Source organism: Trichoplusia ni, chromosome 17 (genome assembly GCF_003590095.1).
Source record: "Trichoplusia ni isolate ovarian cell line Hi5 chromosome 17, tn1, whole genome shotgun sequence".
NCBI lineage: Eukaryota > Metazoa > Arthropoda > Insecta > Lepidoptera > Noctuidae > Trichoplusia > Trichoplusia ni.
The window spans coordinates 3,518,659-3,545,571 of record NC_039494.1 but is presented as its reverse complement, the minus strand read 5'-3'; the positions used below and the strand labels follow the sequence as shown (position 1 = coordinate 3,545,571).

The 26,913-nt window shown below is 34.0% G+C and overlaps 1 protein-coding gene across 2 annotated transcripts in view; it reads right to left on the bottom strand.

The window, feature by feature from the left end:
* The window catches only part of LOC113502318 (calcium uniporter protein, mitochondrial), a 175,584-nt gene that overhangs the window by 79,942 nt on the left and 68,729 nt on the right, over positions 1-26,913 (bottom strand). The window contains exon 3 of one of the 2 annotated variants that reach the window (XM_026883839.1): positions 14,019-14,099. The exons of the other annotated variant lie outside the window; for it this stretch is intronic. Coding sequence (XP_026739640.1) covers positions 14,019-14,099 — 81 coding nt within the window. The remainder of the gene's footprint in view (positions 1-14,018; positions 14,100-26,913) is intronic. 2 annotated transcript variants of the gene reach the window in all.

The following is a 26,913-nucleotide window of genomic DNA, read 5'->3' as shown; positions in this document are numbered from 1 at the left end:
CCTATACTGGAACGGAAATCAGTATCAGCATTAATTTCAAGTAGAAATTAGCGAACGATGGAGATTTAATTATTCACATTTCACATTTTTGCATTATTATTATTGTTATTTATAAAACTAAACTTTTTTAACTTCTCTAACAAGTAATTTTCTTACTAAGCTCAACCTCAATTAATCTATCTACGAAAATTTGGCAAATACTCTACTTAGACAAATACACCTAATCTGGCATCAACCGCTAATTCCAAGCATAGAACAGTTAAAATATCGCTTACCATTCGTAATTAGACAACCTTAGTTTACTCATTAGCTAAGCGTGTGCCAGAGAAAAGCTTTCGAGTTGAATACCATTGAATAACGAGTATTGTCTCAATGGGGCGCTTCTTAAATGAAGACGGTGTTGGAGAGTTTTAGTTCATTGTTAAGATGGTGTCTGAGGGTGGATAGTGTTTTTGTGTTAATATGTCAAGGTTTGTTATTAAAAATTGCTCAAAGTTAAGTAAGTTAAAAGTAGGAAGACGGAATTAAAAGTAAATATATACACTTGTAACAAACTAAATATAGACTGTTTTAGAACCAAATGTGAAACATTACCTTATTTTTCTTTATTTAATTGGACTTTCAAAAATAGTCTTTATGAAAAAAGAAGGACGCGTAAGTTATTTTGATCCAGTTAAATTAGACATACAATTTTGAAGATTTTGCAATTTTTTTTCGAGATCTATAAAATTTCGATATACGATGTTTTTTGGTTGCCTTTAATCCAGTATTCTAATACCCAGATGAACATAAGAATAATAATAGAAACTTCCCTATTCACGTGTCGCGAAACTAAGTCGTGTCGCGTGACAGTGCCGCCCGTGACCGACTTACCGCGTGGAAATTGCGTACTTTTCCTTAATTAAACATAATGTGGGTATTTTACATAATGGAAACATTAGATAAAATATTGTTATGGGACAATATTAGCAGCAGACGCGGCCGCGGCGCCTGAGTAACTGACCTAGTATCGAGTGATGTATGGAGGGATTAAAACTTCGAAGAGAAAATCTTAACATGCATTTAACATGAAAATGTTGCCAGGATAGTTTGCGGTAGTCTGTAGTAGTTTTTCATCTACCATAATGATTTATTTAGAAACGGTTTACTCTTGCGTATTTATTGGTACAGCACGACTAGTTTAGAATCCAATCGGAGTCCTTAATTATACACTGTCGACGGGGTCGCGAGTCAAACTAGGTGAACACTTCGACTAGCAACAAAAAAGAATTTATTGGCTGTTTTGAAGTGAATGTTCTGGCATTTAAAGTGTTGAATTGAATTTAAATAATTCAATATTACTGCAGCAGAAATTGTATTTCTTAAAGTTCGATCTTTTTCATATATTTTATCTATCCAAAAAAACAAACAACTCTTTACGAAACTATTGCACAGAACATATTCATTTCACCATATGCAATGCACCACACAAGTATAACTACAAGGAACTTCCAAAACCGACCTTGTTGCAGTACCATAAAGGTGGTTTCACTTTTAAATGTGAAATAGTTTTGTGGTGGACTGTAGGAACGGAACCGCGGTTTAAATCGAATTCAAAAGGATTCCGTTTTAAATGCAAATACTACGTCCAGTCGTCCACTTATTTGGAATTGTCTATGCCGGCAAAATCTAGCAATAAATCGTATTCAGCGGATAGTGACGTCATACAATCTAGTTCTAGTCAGTTCTTAGAATAAAATCGTGTAACTCCAATGTTTTGGAACATCTTGTGGATACTTTAAGTGGATGTGGAATTTGTTTTCTTACTCTGATTTTACAAAGAATACTCCTTAAACACTGTAAGGATGGTATTCTCGTTTTTATAGATAGGTACTTTTGTATTTTTCAATATCCGCATCTTTTGCTTCGTACATAGGTAAGGATTTGATTATTCGTTAATTATTTAAATTTTGTCTCCTCTGGTGTGGAGACTAGACAAATATTATATTAATAGCTAATATTGTTATCTGTTAAGTATAGTAAACATTTCATTATTGTTTTGTAAGCACAAATAATTCAACAAAATGAACTTAAGGACACGTAGGTAATCTACTACGCTCTACGCTCGTAGCGACTACGAGTCCTGCTACATAGTAACTACTACGCATTCGTAGCACATGTAGCATAAATCGTGATTAGGTCAATTCTAACGTCTAAAGTATACATAGGACGACATTTACATAGCGGTCCGTTACCTTGTTTTATGACGGTCGTAAAAACCGCGGCCACGAAAAGATGAGTACCTACCGCGAAATTTTTGTGTAAACGATCAGTGTACCTTAAAAATTGACGTATTTGAGAAGGTCATTCTTTGTAAACAATTTTTTTTCTTTTTATTTATATAAAGGTATTTTAAGCTCGTCTGTTTGAATGAGAATCTTTATCTTTATATCTATATCTTCAGCTACAAAAACGATTTTATTTCGTCAACTTCCTTCTCAAAGATTTCATTCTTTTCTTATATTCTCTATGTGAAAAAAAAACAACATAAAAACATTACATAAAATACACACAAATATATATTATCATAATTATATTACCATTGCACGGTACATAATTGCGCAATTAAACAATTGTATGGAACATCAACAATTATCTGTGGCGCTACATGCATGCACTTTGTCGTTATTACAAACATTGCATTGTACCAAAACAAATAAAATCAGAAATTGAAAACTGCCCATTACAGTTGCATGAAAAACAATCGTTGAAAACAATTTACTGGTGACACAAATTCATTAGTGTAAAAGCATAGCAGGCTTTTTTACAGTCACATGCAAAAGTTATTTGAGTACACACTGTTGCCTGTGACTGTACGAAAGACTGCTTTTGTGATTGTTAAACACGATTTTGTAGAAACTCATTCAACAATGCTTAAGCTTGCTATATAACGGAAATATTTATGACATTACAAACTATTTTAGCAAAATGGAATTTAGTACAATTTACCTTCAATAAGTTTTTAAATAAGTACCATATTAAATCAACGTCAAATATTTGTCAGAGAATTAAGTTTCTGTTCGTGACTGTACCGGCGGTCCCGTTTCCACTACAAAAGAATTCTCCAACTAGAATTCTAGTGGGCTCGTGTTATGCGACTATCATAAAGCTCGGTATTCTGAATATTCAGACTCTACATTTTTGAACGAGCCAGTTTAACAAGTACCTTGCAAATAATATAAAATATAATGCGGAAATAGGGTATACTAAGTTATTAAGATTTTTTTTTAAAATTTCCTTTTGTAGGAAAGACCAGAGGTACCTAAGTATTAAGCATTGCCCATAACGAGTAGTTTCTACGGATTTAAGATTTCAATATGCCCAGATATTCTACCAATGCACAAGGGCACTCATTCCTATAATAATTACAAATTATAATTATTAACTTTGAAACACTGTCATTAGTATTAACATAGTTTCGTACTTGCATACAATTCTTCCATGACACTGTTTTTAACAAGTAATTAAGCTAATGGAAACATTGATTCAACCAAAACCTTTCAACTCAAATCCACGAACATACATGTCAAAACTTTTCAATGAATGAAACCGCAACAATGTAATAAGTTGAAACAAATCTACAATACTTTTCAAACTTAACCCCGTTTATAATAAGACTCAAATTATATCAATAACTCTAATACTTTTAAGTCAATAGTGGAAAGTTTTGAAAGAAATGTATGCATAGAAAATTGTATTTTCTGTTGAAACGTAAAGATAATAAGGTCGGTGTAACTTTGTTGTATAAAACTTGTGAATTTTTGGGTTAAGAACTTGCTTTTTGCTCAGATTTTGTTTCTTTGTGTGAACAGTATTTATGAATGAATGTTTGTCAAATATCATTAGCTTTTCATATAAAATCAAGAGGCTTCACTTAACATCTTGCGCATGCATAAAAATAGAGAATTGAGTCAGAGATTGGCGGTGGATCCGTGTCTATATTACAAATTTTACGTAAAACGGTATATGACTATCAATTGAGACCTTACAAAGCCGCATCTAGTTGTAGCACAACTATTAGGTTTACATATTACTCACAAAATAGGTAGAGTCAAGTTCAAAACGATTTAAAAATCAATGAATTCAGAATAAACACCAACTCCCTAGCTCTACATCTTCAAGAACACGTTTAGTCAAGAGCACATAAGTACCATCGTCTTTCCTGAATTCTGGTGACGTCACGCTGCGGTTAGCTAAAGTACTCATTCAATGTTCGGGAATTACTCTCGATCCAGATCTCAATTGATTTATAGATTTGGGCTGAAATGCTAGGGTTGTATAGCGGGTCGGATATCTGATTTATGATATGATATGTAATTGAAACTATACTAATAATAAGGGAATGATCCACATACTCTAACTTACTACAGCCTGTGGTTTTGTTCCAATTGCTTTCTTGTGTTTTTTGTTAATTAAAAACGTGAGCTACCTATGTCTACTTCATATACCTATTTTACCACTGTGATGAAGTAAAACATAAAAACGCAACCATGGATCAATGGAATTTGGTTTACAAACCTCGCATTCCAAGAGTAAAAGTTTGAGATAATGAATTAATTTTAAGTTTCTACCTTAATTGCATTAATGGAGCCATTTGTTAAAAGTTGGAAGTCAAATTTGGACTTTTACTAAACGACGTCTACTAAATTTAAAGGGCTGTTTAACTTTTATTCCAGTTAACATTTATCTTCGGTTGAATATCGTTTTAAAAAGACATTGCTCTCGGTACTTTAATAAAATCAGAAAAAGCTAGGTTTCGGAGGAAAAGGTAAAAAAATACTCCGTCTCCTATTATTAACTTAGATTAGCACGAACAATGAAAAAACTTAAAAAAACCAGATGAGAATGAGGATATTTCACAAAACTATTTTCAATAAAAAGTAGTTGAGTTTAACGGCCAAAGTTTCTCTACAAAATGGTATAAAGTTCGGTACTAACCCGTTTCTCTTGTCATGTCAAACAATTTACTCCGGTATTTAAACTTGAGACATAATATCGTGGTATTATAGTGGATTTAGGAGACATTCGAAGTATTTGAACGTATAACGTTTATTAAGACAGTATCTTTGCCAGAACACCGTATTGAAAAATGACAATGACTGAGTTTTTTGGAAAATCAATTCTTTAGTGCTATCATGGTTTTGCTATCACAGAACTTGTTCTATGGTATTGCTAAAGAAAAACAATGAAAAAAATGCGATAACGTAATTATTAATGACATAGAAACTAAGCATTTTCGAAAATTCCCCATAGGCAACGAAAGCCTAAACAAGCACTTTACAATTAATATTGGTTAAATAACGAAGGGTTCTTTGGTGGGAAATCCCTATTGGAGCCCGTAATTGGTTTAGAGCCCTTGCTGCAAGAAAACTATTAAACCTATTGGTCACGTTTCTGATTTACGTATTTGATTTATCTTACGTAACCCCTACATCACTGCCCTAATCAGATTCGTAGACCTACGTATATTCGTAGCTGTTTTCGTAGCCTCCTACGTAGTCGGTTCGTCAAATATATGTGGAGAGGAACTAGGTATATAACAATGGAGACTTGGCGTCTCGGATTCCCGTATGTCGGTAAATATTAGTACGACCTCCAAAGCCTTAATATTTGTCGTTATGTGAGATGACAAATAAATCGTTATGTTGACTATGAAATAAAAGGCCTATATTAAATATAGGATAAAATCATACGACCGTGAATAAGAAAAATGTATTGATTTTTTCCTTAGAAAACTGAATGAAACTAAGACTCAAAGTATTTATAAGTACATACCAAATGAATAAAAACTGCTTGCTCAATTCGCACATAACTTGGAAATAATAATTTATGTTTCAAATGGGCAATAAACATGACAAACATCAGCAAAAGAGAATTGATTTAACACAGTCCATTAATTCATATAACAGACGCCACCAAAAAACCAAGTATCGTTCATAAATCACTTTAATCGCGCCAATATACTCCGTATGATAATATATCGTGACGGTAGGTATCTGTTAAACAAATATTCAGTGAAAATCTCAAAGCCGGTGTTCCGTAACTCACGCTCTTTTCGTCAAATTAAAAAGAGATTTGCTTTTTATACGCGTCGAAATTTGTAAAGTAGTTAATGAGTCGAAAGATATAGTTTCAGTAGACTCAGTTTGAAAACTATAACCTAAACTGTTTCACGAGTGACTATGGTTTTGGTATGAAGCTGCTTAGGAAAATACAGACAAATTGCGTTTATTTTTTTATCGAAAGTATTTTAGTAATATACCCCACTTAGTTGGCTCATCGTTCATCAAATACAGCTGTCAAATTCCGAAGGAGAAATGATTGATTGACGTAAATTTTGTTTTAAGCCTAGTAGAAAAAAAACACTTCGTTCTTAATATTACGAGTACTTAAACCATAAAATAAGCCAATATATAATAACATTAAGTTGAAAACCTTGGGAATTTTCCGAAATAACATAATCAGAAGGCTATTGTGACACAGGCGTCAGATTTCTCCATTGATAAATATTGCGGACTCGACAAAATACAATCACAAAAAATCACATTGCCAACTTCAAGATCTAAAAATAACATATTTTCACCTTCTAGTATCATACTTCATAAACTCATGAAAATATTATTCTTTAGACCTCAGGTCGAGGACAAGTCAATGACCGTATATTTTAAGGGACGTTTGCTATTTTCGTCAGAGGACCTCAACGAAAATTTCCCGTGACAAAAGTTTCTGCCCTGTTCTTTCTGTAGATTCTTTCTCAAATACTTTTTCTTACTATTAACTTTTTACACTAGGGATCGGTCTGTCTGCCCTGCCTTTTTAAATATTTATAGTACTAAATGTTTAGGAAGGGTCGGAAAGTTTTCGAGATATTCAGATTTTTTATTGTGTGTCTAAAGAACATCAAAGTACAACTGTGGAAAAAAGACAAAAATCATTTAAAAAGGGCACTTTTATGCAAAACTGTTATGATAAATCTGTTAGCGACTTGACTTTATTAAAGGAACTTTTACGAACTTAACGACCATTGTTCAATATCTTAAGTACTTGAACTTTCAGCGACGGCCTCACAGTAACAAATCGTGGCGATAGCTCGAACGAGCTCCTCCGACAATCCTAGAGCTCAGCTTGGAGTCCCATTCATTTCCTCCTTTCTTCTAACAAAAGTCCCAGAATTAAATCAAGGCTGACGGGTGCAAAATGGGTGCAGATTTTCTCTAGTTCTCATCTCACAATTTTTATATAATGTCATCTTTAAGTGACGTTTTAGCTGCTTTTCAGCTACCTCATTATATTTTATCACCGAACTGTATTTTCTTTTATGAAGGCCATTTAATTTTACAATTTAGATATATTTTAGAGGCAAATCTTTGGAATAAAATTACTGTATATTTTTATAGGCAAAATTTTCTCTTTACCCTTACAAGCCTACTGACTCAGGGAGAAGAGACACGTATATTTCGCGAATAACGTTCGAAAAATCAGTGTTCAAAAATATCTTTACGCATACCCGCACATGTTGTGAATTCGAACAAAATATGTCGTTTGTGTGTCACGCGAGCACGCGATCCGGTTGTGGATAGGCAGAGCTCATTGACACGAGAATTGAACGGTTAGAAAACATAAACAACACATAATGGACTTTGGGGGAAACATTACGTGGTAGCAATGACCCCCGACCAAGGTCACTAGATAGACAGGCGGGGTAGGCGAAACTATAGATTATTCTATTGGGATACAAATGTAGTAATAAATAATTTTAAGGTTGAAGCTCTCATAAAAAGTCGTTTAGAGTAAAAAGCTTAATTCATTTTAACAATCCGGCCATTGAAAATAACAACTTGAAAATAATGATTTTCTTGAAATCTTCGATCAATTGGTAAAATCGAATGACTTAAACCTAACGTCGTACAATGTCAGAAAAAAAATTGTCATTTATATGAGTTCTATGTAGCAACTAACAGTTCCATACATAAAATAATACTCAAAGCAGACAGATGTATAAGAAAACAAGTTACTTTTAAAGAACAGCAACACGGATCGCGTGCTACCTACATCCCTTGGAGTCAGATGTTCATTCACGTCGCCATGTCAATGACCCGCCATTCCTTAAGGCAGTATATTCCAAATAATTGGTTGTAACGCGAACAACTTCGTCCATCCGAGTTCGGGAAACACGCCAAGTGGATTACATAGGTGAACGGTCCATAATTTGGCTTGTGCTAGGTTTTTCAAACGAAACAAAAAAGTACGAAACTTTGTCTCCGGTCTCGTTTCCAATTGTATTTTTTCTGTTTCCTTACTTTAGTGTGACAATTTGCTTCGTTATTTAGGTAGGCATGTACTGCACACTAATTAATCTCGTTAACTATATCTGACTTCTTAATTCAGAAGTCTAAAGAGGTTATATTGTCTAACGAATGAGGTCAAAACTGTTTGTATCCAAATTGGGATAAAACATCATTACCTCAATAAGTAACATTAACAACCTCGTGCTATTACTTTTCGTGTTTTCGTTACGTCATAAATTAATTAATTGAACAATATTCTCGTTTTATTTTCTTTTTATGAGTCTGAACCACAAATCTATAAATTACAATTTTAACTACAAAAGTCCTAATAATTAATGCCTTGTCGTTAAATTAATAATAACGCACGTGACCTATATAACCTTAACTTGCGTGTTCCAAAAAGGTTTAATTTCTGGACCTTAATATTTTCCAAATTTCTTACCCCTTAATATAAGCTATGTATGAATTATATCAGATTTCATTATTACGGGTCTGATTAGGATATTAATAAGCCACACGCACTGATTTGAACTGGCGATATTGGTTGATTAGCTTTAATAAGCGAGACAATGGGTACCTTAAAACGAAACTCGAAAAATATATTGGATATAAAGTGAAGAACTACATGTAACAATATAAAATAACAAAGCTTCATCGATTTCATTGTGGAAATTCACGTTGTCAATTGTTCATTCTTCATCTGGACATGTTTTATAGCTATAGCTAGTCATCTTAAACAAAGTACAATAAAGGTGTATTTCCTCTGATACGGGCGCGCGACAGGAGACAGAACCAGTAATTGGCCAATCAATCTGAACTACGCAGTGGAAACAGAGTAACAGGTCAAGTGAGAGTTTTGTACTAAAAGGATAACTAAACAGCCAGAGAAATGGATCACCTATCGACGTTGCTTAACCTCAATGTTCAATTCTTTATTATTGTTTGTTATGATGGCAACATAACGACATTTTCAACTACTTTGTACATATTAAGTTTTATGAAATACAGCCGGATACACAGCGGAGGCTCAATAACAGGATCCCGTTTTTACACTTTGCGTACCCTAAAAGTATTTCGAGTACTGTGCTTGTCAAATTCAGTATCCATTCTATTTCACCCAGCTCTGTGTCACTGGAAACCCACCCTAAATGGACAACAGCTAATAACGGCAAAAGGTACGTCTTGATCAAACCAAATTGTCTAATTTAGTTAAGAGGCCTCCGCTCTGATCTCATCTTATTCACTTATGCGCGTCACGGCTTCCGGGCAGAGTGCTGCTCCCTAACTGTGGTCCACTCCGGGATAAACTGCTTTGTAAGGCTAACACGTGTCTTTGTGATCCATTTTGGTGCCGAAGCTGTTGTATTTGGTGACCCAAGACTGAATGAAGTTAATGTATGGAGATTTTTGCTTTGTTTAATTAATTGATTACTCAGTAAAACAACAATTCCATTATTGTATGAAAGTCGTGTGTACAGGCCAATAGTGTGTTATCCTGTATGGAATACCGACAAGGTTCGTAGAAAAAAATAAAGAAACTAGAGAGTAGAAAGAAAAAAACGCAACACACTTGTGTATTTGTATTTTACTAATATAAGATCAGTTCTAGAAATCTTGTAAAATTCAGTAAATAACGTTACGGACATTAATTTACAGAAATAATCTTTATAACAAATATGCCAACATCATGGTTGAATATAAAACGCTGACCATTACCAGCACATAAAACAAAACAAATGACAGCCATACATCACCCTAAATATAATTCACGAAATATGCAAAAAAAAACTTCCTTTCTTTGTGAATCGCGTGGCAGATCTCATTTATTCGGAATGTAGCTAATTCCTATCTATTTAATCTGACTTACGTGAACACGCCACATTGCGCGCGAGAAACAGTAGGCGTTAATCTTGTAACAGCAAAAAGTCATATTTTTATGTAGAGTACATGTCTTTATGCGTGCCTTCTTGTCTCGTTAGCATATTTATGTTAATGTTTTTCATCTGTTTATATTCGAATACATCCTAGTGAATCCATTTAATCTTATCTACAGCAACGGCTTAATCTCATATGAAGACATTATACGGTGAATGGGCTCTACAAGATCCTTGAGCTTCATGCATATGTCCGGGTCTAAATTGATCATTTGTGCTGATAGCTGATAGCCTAATATATCCTGAATATATTATCTATTTTGGAACCCTAGCGCTAATATGCGGGCATAATATGTATTTCAGATAAGAATGAATTTAGGCTTTCGTTGCGGATGATGTGAAGTTTAAAATATGAAAACGTAAAATTTAACCATTCTCCGTACTTTGGTGGAAAGAATTTCAACACAGCCAAAATTAGCCTTATTCTTAGGTACATAGTGTTACGATATAGGTAAACACGAGTATCCCTGTATAGACTAAACTTAAAGGTATTCGTATTCATCAACGCTTAAAAAAACAAACACAAATTAAGTTAACAACTATAATTCGACTGTAGCTTGAAATTTCCCTATTTTTTTCAGCCATTACTTTCCCACTGCAGGGCAAAGGCCTCCCTTAGATTCTTCCACTCTGTCCGGTCTATTGCTTTTGCCATTCACTGTTTGTGGTATAATTTCCCTTTATAACAATTTAATATTTTCGGTACTGTTGTCCATAACGAATGATACCAATAGATTTTCCTTTCCTAACATATAATCTGCCGAAAAAATAAATACAGAACAGTGAACCTTTCGATTCCGGTAAAGGAAGCAATCGATCACATCAAATCCGTTCTCAATATTTGGACGAAAAGATTGCTCAGACAGATTAAACGAAGTGGAAAGAATTGGACAATACCTGGTTATATCGCGAACAAAAATTAGAAATCATTCAGACGTATCAAGCCTGAAATAGCTCACTTTATTTCGAAAATTAGTCAGACAGCTGGATTTAATATGCATGCAATAAAAGGCGCTAAAAAGGAGGCAGTAGTCGTCGTCAATTCGCCATTTTAAAATGGTATACAATTTTTGCATTAGGTCATTTTTTAAATAATATTTGAGTCTAACGTGTATCTTGCATCCCTCTCAAAGATATATTAATTTTGTTATAAGCTTGATGACTAAAAAACAATATCTACTATAGTAGGTACATACCTATAGTATACAAAAGATAAAAACATTTCTTAACAACAGTTACCTAATTCAGGCCGCAAAAAGGAATCCATTCCTTCAGCATTTTTTGGTACACATCGCCCTTGGGGCACATTAGCATAAACCTACGACTTTATAACGAGGGTTTTATAATAAAATAGTATTTCAAAGGCACGCATTATGCTAACGAGGTTCTTACTATGAATTGCTATTTTTAAACGCAAAACCAACGAGATTCTATTTAAATAGTAGGTATTAGGTATTTTACCGTTGCAAATGACTAGTCATTCGGAGGCTAAAGCGATCGTATTACTCATAAAAATGCTCTACCTATCATAAGATCTCTAAAGGCAAGACTTGCAAAGGAAGCAAGACAGCAAAGTACATTTATTTATTTATTACATGGCATCCTTCTTCCACAGCTGTAACCAAGGAACCAAAGATCAATGGCTCTGTTCAGTTACTAGGCTGATCTGATCTGACATGATAACCTTCGAGAAGTTGGAGAAGAACAACAATTACACTTTGAGATATCCTAATAGTCGCGCAGATATCAATGATGACTTGGAAAATTAATGTAATGTCCTCTTGAATAAATAAGCTGTCATGTCCAACCAGATATATTTTATGTGGTTAACGCATCTGCGGCTCGTGTTTAACTATTAGTGGGGAAAATTTATTACGCTGCACTGAATAGGATGATGAATGCGAATGCTTCAATGGCTGGACTTTCATTTGGTGGATAAAGCGAATGGGTGTTATTTATTGATTCTTTTGTCATCGACTTGGGTATACATACATATATCTTCACTTATTTTTCTTCATGGTCACGTTACATTAGAGTTTAAAGGGGGGTTTCCTGATGGAGTTGGCGATAGTTACCATTGCGTTCCTGTGGTCCTTAGAAGTCCTTACAACGGAAATATGGATTTCTGTGGTGGTTCGGCCAGTAAGACTCCAGTAAACGTCTCCGCCTTCTTCAGGGTGAGGATTTCCCCAGATAAAAAAAGTTTAGGTTATTATTTTTTATTGAGTTTACAACATACTAAATACTATTTAACATACTAAATGTTGTACTAAGTATTGAAAACAAGGTTGCTCTATAAGACAGCTTGTATGAAAACAACAACCGAGCTTATTACGGCTCACTGAAGGTGTTGTAGCAACTCAATTAATGGAAGTTAGACTTGTCAAATGATAAAATATAATTTAAAACAAACAATTCAGTAACTTTACGATAAACTTCCATTATCTTCGTGTATTGATTTATACAAACAAGATAGATAGAATCGTGACTGGAAAACTTTCGTAAGATTATTTCTTTCTTGTGGTTTAATTCCTGACTTCTATTGGACCACAAGAATATTTTCTGGTTTGTAGTATTCAAATTATTACGCACGTCGCACTCTGGGGTAATCCGGCAGTAACTAGCATTTGCTAGAATTACAATACAGTCTTGTATGATGTCTAGGTTGGTGTATTATGTATTCAAAATCGAAATCCCTCAATCTATAAGTATGTTCGTATTTCTTAAGGTAATCGGATTATTATTGAAGAAATTAGCTGAGCCAGCAAACGTTGTTTTGCCATGGTGCAGTGGAGGAAGAAACATTATATACAAATGAAAAGAAATCTCGTGGGGGGATGAAAATAGATGTATTCCAATATTCAGACCTTATATGCACCCAAAATTTTAATTAGAATCAATAGAGCCGTTACGGAGGAGTCCAGAATTTCTTTAAGGTAACTCAATAACACTCTGTGTTCAAACTTCAAAGCAGGTGCATTTTATGAACTAAAACTTTATAATTAAACAGTAGAGTATCAAGCAAACGATGTTGCAGCGATAATAACCGAGACAGCTGTTGTGGTCACATCGTAGTCAATTTAAACTTTGTGAACGTCTGCTTGGAATATTAAATATTGAGTTAAAATATCAGTTCATAAGCAGTTTAATATTATGTTTTAGTTGCATACGTTTATGGAGGTTAGAGAAAAAGGTTACAGGTTAGAATGAGGTAGGGTTAAAATAAAATGATACAAAGGTTTAAGCATGTTAATTGGGATCGTTGTGTCCTTGAAGTAAGAATCATCCTGACGAAAGATTTTATAAAAATAAGAGGTTGGGTGGGTTTCCAAAACCGCATGCAAAATTACCGCTAGGCGAAGATGGGATCACAATGGGCGCTATTAATAGGTCGCTTGGCGGTACTACAAAAACCAGCCTAGGATAAATTTAAATTTGAAACTATGACTATTCTCTTAAGCACTTTTCCAGCACAATAATTTAAAATTCATTGTATAAGCCGTAAGTGTTTGGCCAGTACTGAATTTGCATTATTATGTTGTGTGAATAGTGCCAATTTATTTATATTTCTATTCATTCTAAATATGTGAATAGCAGTATTGGGGCCCAGGTGTTGGGATGAATTAAAATCATAAAGACGCCTGATTAGAGGTGGCGCAGGACAAGGACTTATGGAAACCCTTTCCCAAAAGTAGAATAGGGAAGATAAAAGCTGCATTTACGCAAGTCGGGTATAGGTTAAGACTTAAAGAATTACCTTCTGTGAAACCTGCATGTATTTTTGCCTTATCTACCATTGAAGCCAAGTTTTTTGTTTTGGATTTTTTCTTCCGGGGCCCTAAGACAAAAAGGAGAGACTGTTAAATTGTTTTTATTGATGATCAAAAATGTTTTAACTATTTTTTTTGTATCCTGGAAGAAATCACTTATTTATGCAGAAACAGTATTTTTAAATGTAATCAAAGTTTGTTGCAGTTTGCTGTACGGACAGAGCGTGGTGAGCACCTATCCTTTACCACGCACTGACCAAACGTAGCGAAAACAAAAGAAGCTGTCGCTACCAATCTCCCCCTTGTTGTCATGAATGTTCATAAGGAGTCCTTGCCCCTCCTCACCCCTCCTCGTGACAAAGGGTTTCCATGAGAATAGGAATGTCCCCTCGGTTCTGATCCAATTCACCTGCTTCATATTATTAACCAACAACAACATGTCGTTTCACCTCACTGCGTTCAATTCCAAGTTAACGCGTACGTCACTATAATTATTTCGAAATTGTTTGTTTATAAAGCATGAACAGTTAAGTGTCGCGGTCGGGGGTTGAATATTCATGGGCCGGCGCGTGCCCGCTGTGTCGCCATGACGCCACGTCTTCAAGTAATAGACTTTTATCGTGGAAGCGAGACAGCGCTACACGGAGTAGAGCGGCCTCTCTTTCCCACAACTGCAACAATATTACTGTAAATTGTGGTAGTAGGGGTCATGTCGCCACGCTGCGATGCCAGAATGAAGATTCATAATACTTACTTTATTATTACATAGTTATGTTAGATTGAATTATTATGTTTGTATTAAGTTGCTCTAGAGGTGATTGAGATATAATGTTTGTGTTAAACTTGCGCTAGAAATTCATAGAGTAATTTGTGGTGGATTTTCCAGGATTTCTGTGTTGTTTTTCTTTGTTGGAGAGGTTTTAAATATTCGGGTTTCAGGTTTTTGGTTGCACAGATTTTTGCTTGTTAACTTTCAAGAACCTTTTTAAGAACTTAACTTTATTTAAGTTCTTGAAAAAGTTTAAATATTGTTTAAAACTACGATAAAATAGACAAAATATGAAAAAATACCTATTTATTCCAAATCTGTACACCATTAAAAAGAACAACCCACACTACTATTTTATTTTATCCTTATAAAAATAGGTCAATACATGGAAAGAGGGACAAACTCCAATGTTTAGACATGGGAATAAAACCTTTCACAGCCGGTATCAGCCGTGTGTTCAAACAAGTTCCACGTCGAACTTTAATATTACTCGTAACAACAAACTGTGGAAATAAAATGACAGTCTTCAGAAGTTGTGAGCAACTGGTGTCGTCAACTTTACCGAGACGCGAAGGCAGGTGGTTAAAAAGCTCATGTTCAGAGTTACGTGAGTCGTGAAGTACAACATGAGTTTGTACTCCAAGAACTGTAAAGGTTATAGGTTTTATGCTGTACTGTGACGTAATTAATAAATTTGATGAGAGATTTCGTCGTAAACCATTTTATGAACATTTAATTATCATCTGCTATTTCTCTCATTAGTAAATATACAGCAAAGTTTTCAAATATGACATCTATTTTTAATGAATTACCTACACATGAAAAAATGTGTGGTGGATATTTGAGGCAAATAAACAAATGAAGAATGCAATATTCTTTTTTATAAGACACCATATATTTGTATCACAACTAAATATAGGGCATATCGCCATATACTTAAATAGTATTATCCTAAACGCTTAAATAACTGCAAAAAAATACTTTTGAAAGGAAATGGTCAGTTGAAATAAAATCAAGCAAGAATAAATACGCCACAAAACTAAACAAGTAATAAAAGCAAACCACAGTTTTTGTTAGGCAACTATAAACGGTGGCATCATTCTTAATAGCTGCGTAAAGGGTACCGGCCGTCGTAACCGCTCGAGTTAGAGCAACCACAGAATTACTAGAAGGCCCACTAGTAATATCGCATCGTAAATCCGAATGTGGTTACAACCCTCTTCTATACTTAGCTAAGTCTGTGGAGATCTTAATTTCGACTAATTCATTAGGGTTTCTGAAGGATGGGTGTAATAATGTACTGAGATAAATTAATGCTGGTTTGTATTTGAGTTATGTTCATGAGAATGACTAGACTGAATAAATTTGGATTTCTTGGGAGTATACAAAATTATAATTTAACAATTCAGTGAAATTGAAGAATCATATAGTATAGATAATGAAATTCAAAGCAAACAGCACATCTGTGCAGCAAGAATAAACGTAGAAAATCAAGCAAGCAAGGAATCTGAAATTTACCAAAAACTTTATTCTGAAAACTAATCTACCTAGCCATTCATCTCCACTGAAATAAAAGCAAAGAATAAAATTGAAAACTCGCAGCAAACTCACAAGAGACTTGATACCCCCGATACATCTTGTCACAGCGAAAATAAATACAATCTTTAAAGGTAAAACAAAACTCTAGACGTCTAGCTGTCTAGTTTAGTACTGTAATAATAATATGTAATCTGTCCAGGTTTGGCTGTCTCCCAAGTATGTTAGTCTGATTCCTGTGCAACCAGATGCTATGATTTACAACGACTGCCAAGAGAACGGTGTCAGCCAATTACTTGATCATCAAAGAAGGCACTTTGATAGAACTTTTTCAAATATTAGGGTGTAGTTTGGTAAAAATTTCGTTTTCATAATTTCTAATACGATACATTTTTGCAACTACTGCATAACCTAGTGGATTTAGGGAATTTATTAAGTAAATGTTTTCACATGGTTTGTTACAAACTTAAGTTCTTTATAATACGTGTTTCAATGAAGCCGTCTCATTGAAAAAACTACTTCTAGGTATAAAATGTAGAAGTTTTGTAAAAAAAAGTAGGTAAATTATATTACATAAAATGATGATTTTCTGAATGCCGAATTTAGTAATCGAAATCGATTTTGTGTTCTTGCCATTTCAGGCTTGAAAATCCCGTCAAAAGAAGCCATTTTTTCTAATTCATTTCTTTCAAAAGAAAATATATACAGTAGTACTTCTGCTAATATTTCATCGGAAAACCGAAGTTTTGTCGCCATTGCCGCTAAAAGCCATGGAATGTTTGTGTTTGCAAAAGAAGTGTTAAAAGGGGTTTATAGCTTAATTGTTGTACGACACATTGTTATTATTTAGTTTGGGAATTTATTACATACTTAGGGTTAATGGCGTACACACAAGGTTAGTTTATTAAAGTAATTAATTTTAAACGCTTAGTGACTAACAAGATGGAATAGTATAGATAGTTAGATGTTAATTCAAGGGCTCGTTTATCTGGAAATGTTAGAAATGCTAAATGAAAAATATAAAAAAAAAAAACTATCTTTATATTACACTGAAAAGGAATGAAATATTCAACATGTGCTGCATAAACAAAATAAAGACGAGAAACTACTGCAGGTGCAAAAAGTTTTACTACCGTGCAGCATTTTATGATTATAGACATTTTACTAACTTGACGACGAGAGCACACATGGTGGAAGAAGTATTCATTTTATATATTATCATTGTCATACAAATATAGATGCCGACGATATGCACAGGCACAGGCACAGCCTCTATCCGAATATGAAAGGTTTGAGCATGGATCACCACGATAGCTAACTGCAGGTTTCAGATTTCAGATTCCAATATTTGGAATCCAAGTTTCCTCATACTGTTTGCCTTCACCGTTTCATCAGTTGTGTCTTAATAAGTAGGAACAATGTTAAACCTATACTATAAATTCACAACTTGCACCTCGTGCACACCAAACGACCCTAATAAATACATTAAACTTAAAAAATTGCAACAAAATAACACCTAACTCTTAAAATCTGATCCCATGTACTTGTGCGATGCCAGTTACTCTGACATCCACTCAACAAAGAGTTTTGTTCAGCAAATAGCCACAATATTTCAACTAAAATAAAAGTAACCCAGTCCAAGAATAAATAACTAAGCACATTTAAATCTCTTTGTAGCTACCAAAATACGTTAAGCGCAACGCTCGTACAACATTTATTTTTAATCTCGAACACAATGCTGAGCTAGCAACACTTCTTAACGGAATAAACAGTTTATTCCCCTGTTTTTTTAGTGGTTATAGTTTAAAATTATAATTATTATAACCCTGAACACTTAATAGTAATTGTTCGATAACGAGAGATAGTAAACATTCTTAAGATGTTTATCTTAGATGCTATGTCAAATAAAAATGTTATAAAAGTAAAAACATTCCATATTACTATGTAACCTGTTCATGTGTGAATGTTTTGTTCTATTAAAGTTCTCAAATACTGAAGTACTTTAAAGAATCAATAAACTGTTCCTTTTATTAAGTCATATAAAACGCATCAAGGATGGAAGTGGGGATAAGAGCGTCACTTATCGGTAATAGTGTACAGACAAGTGACGTCACAAGAGATTTCAACTTATTGGAGCATAAAAATTATTGTCTTCGCAATAAAAAAAAATACCAATTCGATTGTTCCGGGCTAAAAAATTAGGCTCTCATTCAAATACCTCATTTTGAAAGCGAAGCGACGCACTACAAGGCGCAGATGGAGTAGTAATTGAAGTATCTTTTCCACATCTGTTATATTACTTTACGAAGTGGTTATATACAACAAGTTCCTATCAAATTTAAAGACCTCCTTGCCTAAATGATTTCCTAGCTTTCTTTTTACCCATAGTTACTATCACGAACTGAACCTACCAACTTTACTCCGACTAATCAAAGTCCTCCAAAAAGTTTTTTCATCAAATGTTAGTAACTCTGTCGTTCTGATACAGCGGTTTCGTATGTAGTTCTGTTTAGTTCCATCTTTTCTACTTTCTAGTAGTATTGTATGGATCAAAAAGGAGTAACGACTTGAGCTTTTTCTTTCCTATTGTTGCCAAGCTTATAAAAGTTTTCGTCTGCAAATATTTACTTTTTCTGCTTTTGAAATTTGTAATAGTAGGTATACTAAGTTGTGTATTTTTTTTATCTGCAGCTCTTTATAGACATGGTCTAAGTCTTAAGAAATCATACAAAATAATCATTAATGGTGCAGTTCAATTGCATGCAAAATTAAAATTCATTTAGGTTTTTCTTTAAGTTAATCGATTTCTAAATGAAAAAAAATCCAAGCGAACGAAGTCGCTGTCAAAGCTTGTATAAAATATATTGTGTATTCGTCGCGTCTCGATCCCAATCAACTTTTATTGCGCGGTTGGCACCATTGGTGCAATATCAATAGCAGATATAATAACACTATTATTATATTTGTCGAAGGGTGACGGCATACGAGTGGCTTTAAGTAGGTTTTTATTATTTATTTTATGTACATTCATTTAAAGACACTTTATTATAATGAACACTTAAATTCAACAGGTTTGAACGTTGCCGTAGAAATATGATACAGAAAACTCTAGTGCCTGAAACTAAAAAAGAAGCTCAATTCATCAATCTACTTAGCCCATCGTAGTCAACTGTCGAATATGAGCCACCCCTCAGCCCAAACGCGCTACAAGGGCTACAGTTCTTGGACCTTCGCCTTTCGAGAACAATCATTTTATATTAAGGATTTTTATTGCTCTTTCAACAAAATTATTTTGGAGCAGTAACAAGAAAGAAATTCACAAAACTAATACAACATAATAGACCGAAAAATTGAGACAGCCAGTGAAACTGAACACATCCTTAAAGAGGAACATCGTTCCTACTATAAATACATAGGTTTAATAACTAAGCCACTAATAAGATGAAGTGTGGCGCCTGCGACTAGTTTCAGAGCAACTCGTCGCAGCGAAGCGACTGCGGTTTCTACACCGCGCTTATGTTTCATTTCACTTGACTTCATACCACAATACCGTTCTCGGTTTGCTAATACTGCATGTTGTGCTACTCAGGCACAATGTAGTCTATGTTATTTGGTTTCATTTGTATGTGTGTGTGTCTAAGAAATTTTGGTATGTTCCTACAAAAGATAGTTTTAAGAAGCTTGTTTGTCTATGCAATGAAAGGGTGTAAGGAAAGATTCGTAAAAATGCAGGTCTAATTAATTTTTGATTTGTATTTCTTGACAAATGCCTCGTTCATTTAATTTTGGTAATAAAACCTTCCTAGACATAAAAATTGCTTGCTGTCTGCTTCAATTTTGTATTATTAAAAACTTAAGAAAACCATGACTGCCTTTATTGAATTGAATTCAATTGGTATGTCGTCGTGCAAAATAATAACTCGTAATAGAAAAAGTTCCACTACGTTTTTATTCCACAATTCCCGTACAAAGGTTGAACACTTTCAACCAATTCAAAAATGTATTCACCAGTAACTCATTCAAGCGCTCGCTAGATGTCGCTATTCTGCGAACGAGTTTTCGTCGCAATGTTAACACGAACTCCAGAATTAATTGGTTCTCCTCTCAATTACTGAGCTCATAAAACTATGCGTGTATGAATTTATTAGTGGATAGTAACGATGTTACTCTCGCGATGGAATCTGTTAGAACTGCTTAGAATATATTAACTGGGATATGGAACTCTTGATGCTTGGGAATGTTTGCTGTTATAAATATATTTGTTCAAGTGGCTCTCCGCAATTTCACTCGTGTAATTCCCGTTTAAGTCGATTCAATTTTCTCTCGTAATTTCAATTTAGCTTACACTATTTGAGATAACTTTTTAACCTGGTTTTTGGTCTTGATGTGGAAGCCTAACATACAAACAGACATAAATGAACATTTTTTTCTTAATATTTACAAAATATCTTTATTTTATTATACACTTAAAATAAAATTAATAAAACCAAAATATACGTGCATATAAATAAAACAGTTGCAGTGTTTTCTCAGTGTGAAGTAAAGTTTCTTCGTCTTTCGTATTTATGAACATAGAAATGAATTTTAAGCAAGTAGTTATCTTGAGGATACAAGTTTTGAGTTTGTTTGATGAGAAATCTTTTACGAGTTCCGCACCAGTAGCAAGCCTCACACCTAAACTATTCAAAGTATGAAATGTCAAGTCGAGGACTTATGAAGAAGGTTTTATATTTCCCTTCTCTATACAGAAAGAGATATATGACCATAGGTGGCATGTACAGGCTGGTATTAATATGTTTAAACTGTAATAATTCCCGTCTATAGATGTCCCACAGTATGGCATAGGCCTCATCCCATATAAGGAAGGTTTGGTAAGATATCCACCACGCTAGCTTACTGCGGGTTTGCGATCAAATATTTGGAATCCAATAGTCCATGCAAACTGATACTCAACTGACACTTTGAAAAGATCGAATCTGCACCTCGTAAACAAATACATACATAGAACTACAAAGCCACCGTGACAATGTAACTGTAAAAACGCTAGTAAAAATAAAAAAATATAAATGAAATTTGTCTGTATTTTTGCTACTTTGTTTTGCGCAAAGGATATATATGTATATCTTCTTCTAATATACAAAATTCCCGTGTCACGGTGTAAGTTACCGTACTCCTCCGAAACGGCTTTACCGATTTCTATGAAATTTTGTATACATATTGGGTAGGTCTGAGAATGGAACAACATCTATTTTTCATACCCCTAAGTGATAAGGGTTGCTCACACTAAAAAAAAATATTTTATTTTTTGGACGAAATTGTTTGTTTTTTTTGATAGTGTGGCATTAAAAATACATACAACTAGAAAAAAAAATCGGCAAAACAACGTTTGCTGGATCAGCTAGTTTACCTATAATACTACTTACACACAATGCTATTGACTGTACTTTTTTTTTACTCTTTCTTCCCTACACGAGCCATTTATTGATACTGCTAAATATAAACGATTTTATTCGGTTTCCCCTTTCAATATGCGGTATTAACGATTATTTTTATGATGAGCTATAATCATTACGTTTCCGCAAACTATCTTATTAATATAAACGTGAGTTTGTTTACATGTTTGTCAGGACGAGTGATTTGGTTTGGCAAAAGAAAAGAAAGCACTTCTTTATTTTTCTTTACGAAACTTTGTTTATAAATGCGAGGTCTTATTGATTGTAACTTTTCAATTAAATTCATTCAGAATTATTTATTTCAATTGAAAACAGCTCAAAACATAAATACGTAACGAAAAATTTACTTTAACATCCTACAGCACAAATCGTCTGAATCTTTCAGAAACTTTAAAACTTTCACTTAATAGGTACTACATTTCAAAATTACGGAAACCTATTAAAACTTGAAGCAATTTATATCCGAGCATATTACGTGAGTTAGCCCTAATTTCTCCGTCACTCACTGACACATTGTAATGGGGAATGCATCAACAGCGTTATTTTACAGTTTACGCGAACATTCTGTGGGAGTTCGGAACTTAGACGTTTTAGCCAAGCTTCGCTAATTTACGAGCTTCTGTGATGGTAGCTAGAAGCATCATTGTTTAACGAACATATTCAAAATTTATATTATAAGAACGACACAGAGCTAGTGCATAGTGCATGTTATCGTCAAAATATACAAAAATATTAGCTGACCCAGCAAACGTTGTTTTGCCGAATATTTTTTTTTTCGAGTTGTATGTATATTGAAAGCCACATTATAAAAAAAAAACAAACAATTTTATCCATAAAAGAAAATAATTTTTTTTTAGTCTGAGCAACTAACATCGTGACACGGGAATTTTATATATTAGAGAAAGAAGATTAAACTATGTTGTTTAAACTATTGTTAATTAATATAACATTACTAGATGTCGCCCGCGAGTCCGATCGCTACAAATCAAAAATGATCCAAGAGGAGAAAACCAGGAGGAGAAAACTAACCTATGTATTAATCCTGGTTTTGGTCTAAATCCTTACAGTCTTTGGGTGAAAAAGGAACAAACGTGTCAAAAAACTTTTCCGTTTATAAGAAGTCTTTAATCATAAGTTACGAGTATAAAAACTATATAAAGTACAAGATTTGAAAACATATAACCTTCAAAATAAGATACTAAGTCATAAAAGTTCACGAGATTAAATGTAAATTTTAACCCACTTTATATTAAATAGGATTCTCTGTCAACTTGAACTTCAATGGTAAAATTAGAGAAGCAATTTCTAACTTCATTAATTGAAGTTCATTTCTATGTGTTTCCACTCGTTAAAGTTTCTTTGCCGTGAAATACTTAGGAAAACTTTACTGACTGAAATAGGCGCTGAAGTTCTGTATAAGGTTGCAATGGATTTCAAGTCAGAACAAAAAGTCGTAAGAGTGTAGTTACAGATAGGAAAGAAATTCACTTGCTTGAGAACCGTTTTCATGTTAAAAAGGTTTAACATGAAAAAGGTTCTCAATCAAGTTATTGACCGATTTTTAAAGTAGAAGACTCTCAATTTTCTTTTGAAAACTAGAGGTCTGCATATTAATGTTCTTTCAAGTAATTACATTTCAATTGCTTATTAATTACATTAATATAACTATTAAGATCCCAACCTCGTAAAAAATTAAAAGACCTATGTTTAACCTATAAAGAAGATAACTGTTCTGTTATTTAAATGCGTAATTTAATAAATCTCCTTGCAATCCACCAGAGACGAAAGATTTCTCCTTCGTAGGTAAGAGTACATGTTCTCAAAGATCGTAAACCTATCAAAGATTTTCCCGATACTTTGGTTTCGTGGGCAGAGGAAAGACCCGAAGTGGATTAATGGTAAAACAGTTCCTAGTTTATGGTCTTTTACTAAATCACTTTAGAGAATTACATCGAAGCTTTTAAAGTTACTGTTTTAGTTTTCTAAAGCTATGGTCGGTTTTCCTTCGACCAAACAAAATAGTTGTTAAAATTAGTACCTGTGAATTGGAACGGGGATAGGTTCTAGAACGAGTATTTTCTGCGTTACCTTAATCCATTTTGTGAAGGGGTTTGCTGCTTACACTACGATTCAGTCACAAGAAATACCATTCAAATGACTTCTAACACAAGCAAATCTTTTGCTGAAGTCTCATAACTAACCAAATTAACAGTAAACACGACAAAGGCGCAAACACTAATCACATCTTCAATCCTAACATAGCCAAAATCTCCCAGAAAATTTTTCAACTAAATTTCCCGTATCGCCTTTCCAACAAAAGGGATAAAATCTTGAAACAAACAATCGCTTTAAAACAGTTCACTTCGTACAAAAGGCCAAACGCTCAGTCCGCGCCATTGGTTATTGAATCACTGTTTCATTTACTTCATCACTGAGCATTCAGGTTCCCAAAATACTTTATTAAAGTTAAATTAATATTAAAATGAAATCAAGCAAGCATGGACGAGTGAGTGTTGGATTTTCAGTATTAAAAATTTGAATATTCTTCTTCCCTTGTAATAAATAATAAATAAATAAAAAATAAACAAGATCTATGTTCAAACCTTCCCAATATGAAAAAAGGCTAGCAGTAGGACTTACATGTTACTGGGTTGAGGAAGTCAGAGAGGCAGTCGCTGCTTGTAAAACACTAGTACTTCGCTGAATCCGGTTAGACTGGAAGCTGACCCCAACATAGTTGGGAAAAGGCTAGGCCGATGATGATGAGTAGGACTTACTAGAGTATGATTATTATTTAGAATTAAGTTAGAATAATACTACTTTTAAGGATATTGGTGCCTTGAAACAACATATTTCTACATGCATTGGTAAACTGCAAACATTGTAATATGTGTTGAGTACACACCAACAGTCGAATATTAAGTAATAAGAATTGCTGAATCAATAAATAATTGCAATAGATTCCATGACCTTTGAAACTGAGAACGTCGAATTAAATGGCCATCGAAACTCAAAACTATAATGACCATAATTCATTTTAATATTATTTGATTAGTATATTCAAGTGATTGACTATCACTTGAATGAGAGAATGACGTAATCATAATCTCTTGTATAAAAAGATTCAATTTATACAAAAAGACCAGACAAAATCGGAAACTTATTATGCGATTTCAAAGCATAGCTACCTACACTTGTGGAAGCGAGACGCCTCTAGACTGAGTTTAGAGCGCCATCTTGTTCCCACACTTGCTATCATCCTAATTTAAAACCTCACAGTACGACCACTACGCCTTTCACATTAAAAACATCACCCAACCAATGACGTCACAAAACCATGATTCGACTAATCATGTTCACTATAATCCCGAAATGTCTTTTAACAATATAATAGATCCAAAACATCAAACTGATTACGATTGCCTAACTCGAAAATAATTGCGGTATATTGTTTTTGATGAGACGACGTTTCCTAGTACCTTGACCTAAGCCTTCTGTTACGTTCAACAGTTTTCCGGGATCGTCATTGTAAAACAATGGTTTGGCCTTACTTATGTAGGTTTGTCACTAGCATTGACCGTGACTCCGCCCGTGTATTCATTTGGGATATTTCACAAGTATGTTATGGCAATGCCAAGACAATGTTTTATAAAGTAGTAGTAGTTTTTAATAATGTAAAGTATATATAAATTATTTCAACAGGTATTTAGATTAGGTATAGATATTTTTGTGAGGGTCTCTATATGCTACTTAGCGCTACTTAGTAGCCTAATTTGAACAAATGAATTTTGATGTTGATTTTGATATGAATTGCCGAATTTGGAACGTATTTATCTTCTTTGAATAAAGTGAATTATTCAGCTGTATTTCGTGAAAAATATTACTTTTGAAATCAAGTTAAATGTTTCGATTTGACATTTTTTATGCAGCTGCAGTATTTCATTGAAGGCTTTGTTTAACTATTTGGTCTCTCATCAAGAATCTGTGCATTTACTAATAACACCACAACACATACTCTTCAACGCAATACATTCCACAAATTCAGCATTTATCTTGAATACTGAGTACTGAAAGTACTAAAACTAGAGAAATAGGACCAATGTCTCCGCTATGCAAATTATTAACGCACGACATACCCGGCCCAGTTTCAGGCCCTGCATATGCAAATGATGCAATATCGCTTAAAATATGGCTCGGAATGCGACGACTTTATGGAAAAATGCTAATGAATTGTCCTTAGACATGTTTTTGTGTAGACAACGTGTATTTCATACACATTGTTGTTTGGAGCGATTCTCGGTCGCTAGACTCAATAAAATATAATGAAATTTCCTGCTACAGTATTTACTGCAATAGAGATATGAAAAGAAGCAAATTTCCTGTATAAAATTATTAAAAAGTATTTATTTAATAAGGGTTATGCAAGCATAAGGCAGAAAAAGACCCGCAGTGGATCTCGATAGACTGAATTGAGATATACACGGTTGTGCAACTCTTGACTGCACTACGCACGACGGAATTCGGAACCTACGCACAGAAAAGGGAGCCGATCACCAGTAACCCACTTTTGAGCAGTCGGTTCTGAGGAATGACCCGAAACCATCGCTCATAGAATTAAGAAGTATCAACTCGTAGTGACCACTACTCGGTACGTCAGTTCCACCACTATCCCAGTATAAACTTCTTCACTGATTATCTACATCTCTATCCCTTTCAGAAATACCAAAAAAGGCCTGTTGCTAACACGAAACGATTCAAACAATTTTGAGCCAAAACGTTTGAATGTTCGTCGAATGTCCGTCAAAAGGTTGTTAAAAATGTTCAAAGCAAAACAAAATTCGTTCGTACAGGCACGGCGCATAGAGTGGTTAACTTTTGTCTTCATAACTTCAGTCGTATATTTTTTGCGGACTCACTGCGCAATCAATATTTGTCTAGCCATGTTTGTTTTGACTTTAGAAGAGTGCTCTTGTAAAGTGTCTGTTGGAAAATAAATAAACGAAAACTAACTGGTTTTAAACGACACAATGAATACACATGAAATCGTCAGACGCGTCTTAATACGGCACACGTCTGAAATTGAGTTAGATTTGTATGTATAATTGATTTGGTGTTCCAATAAAT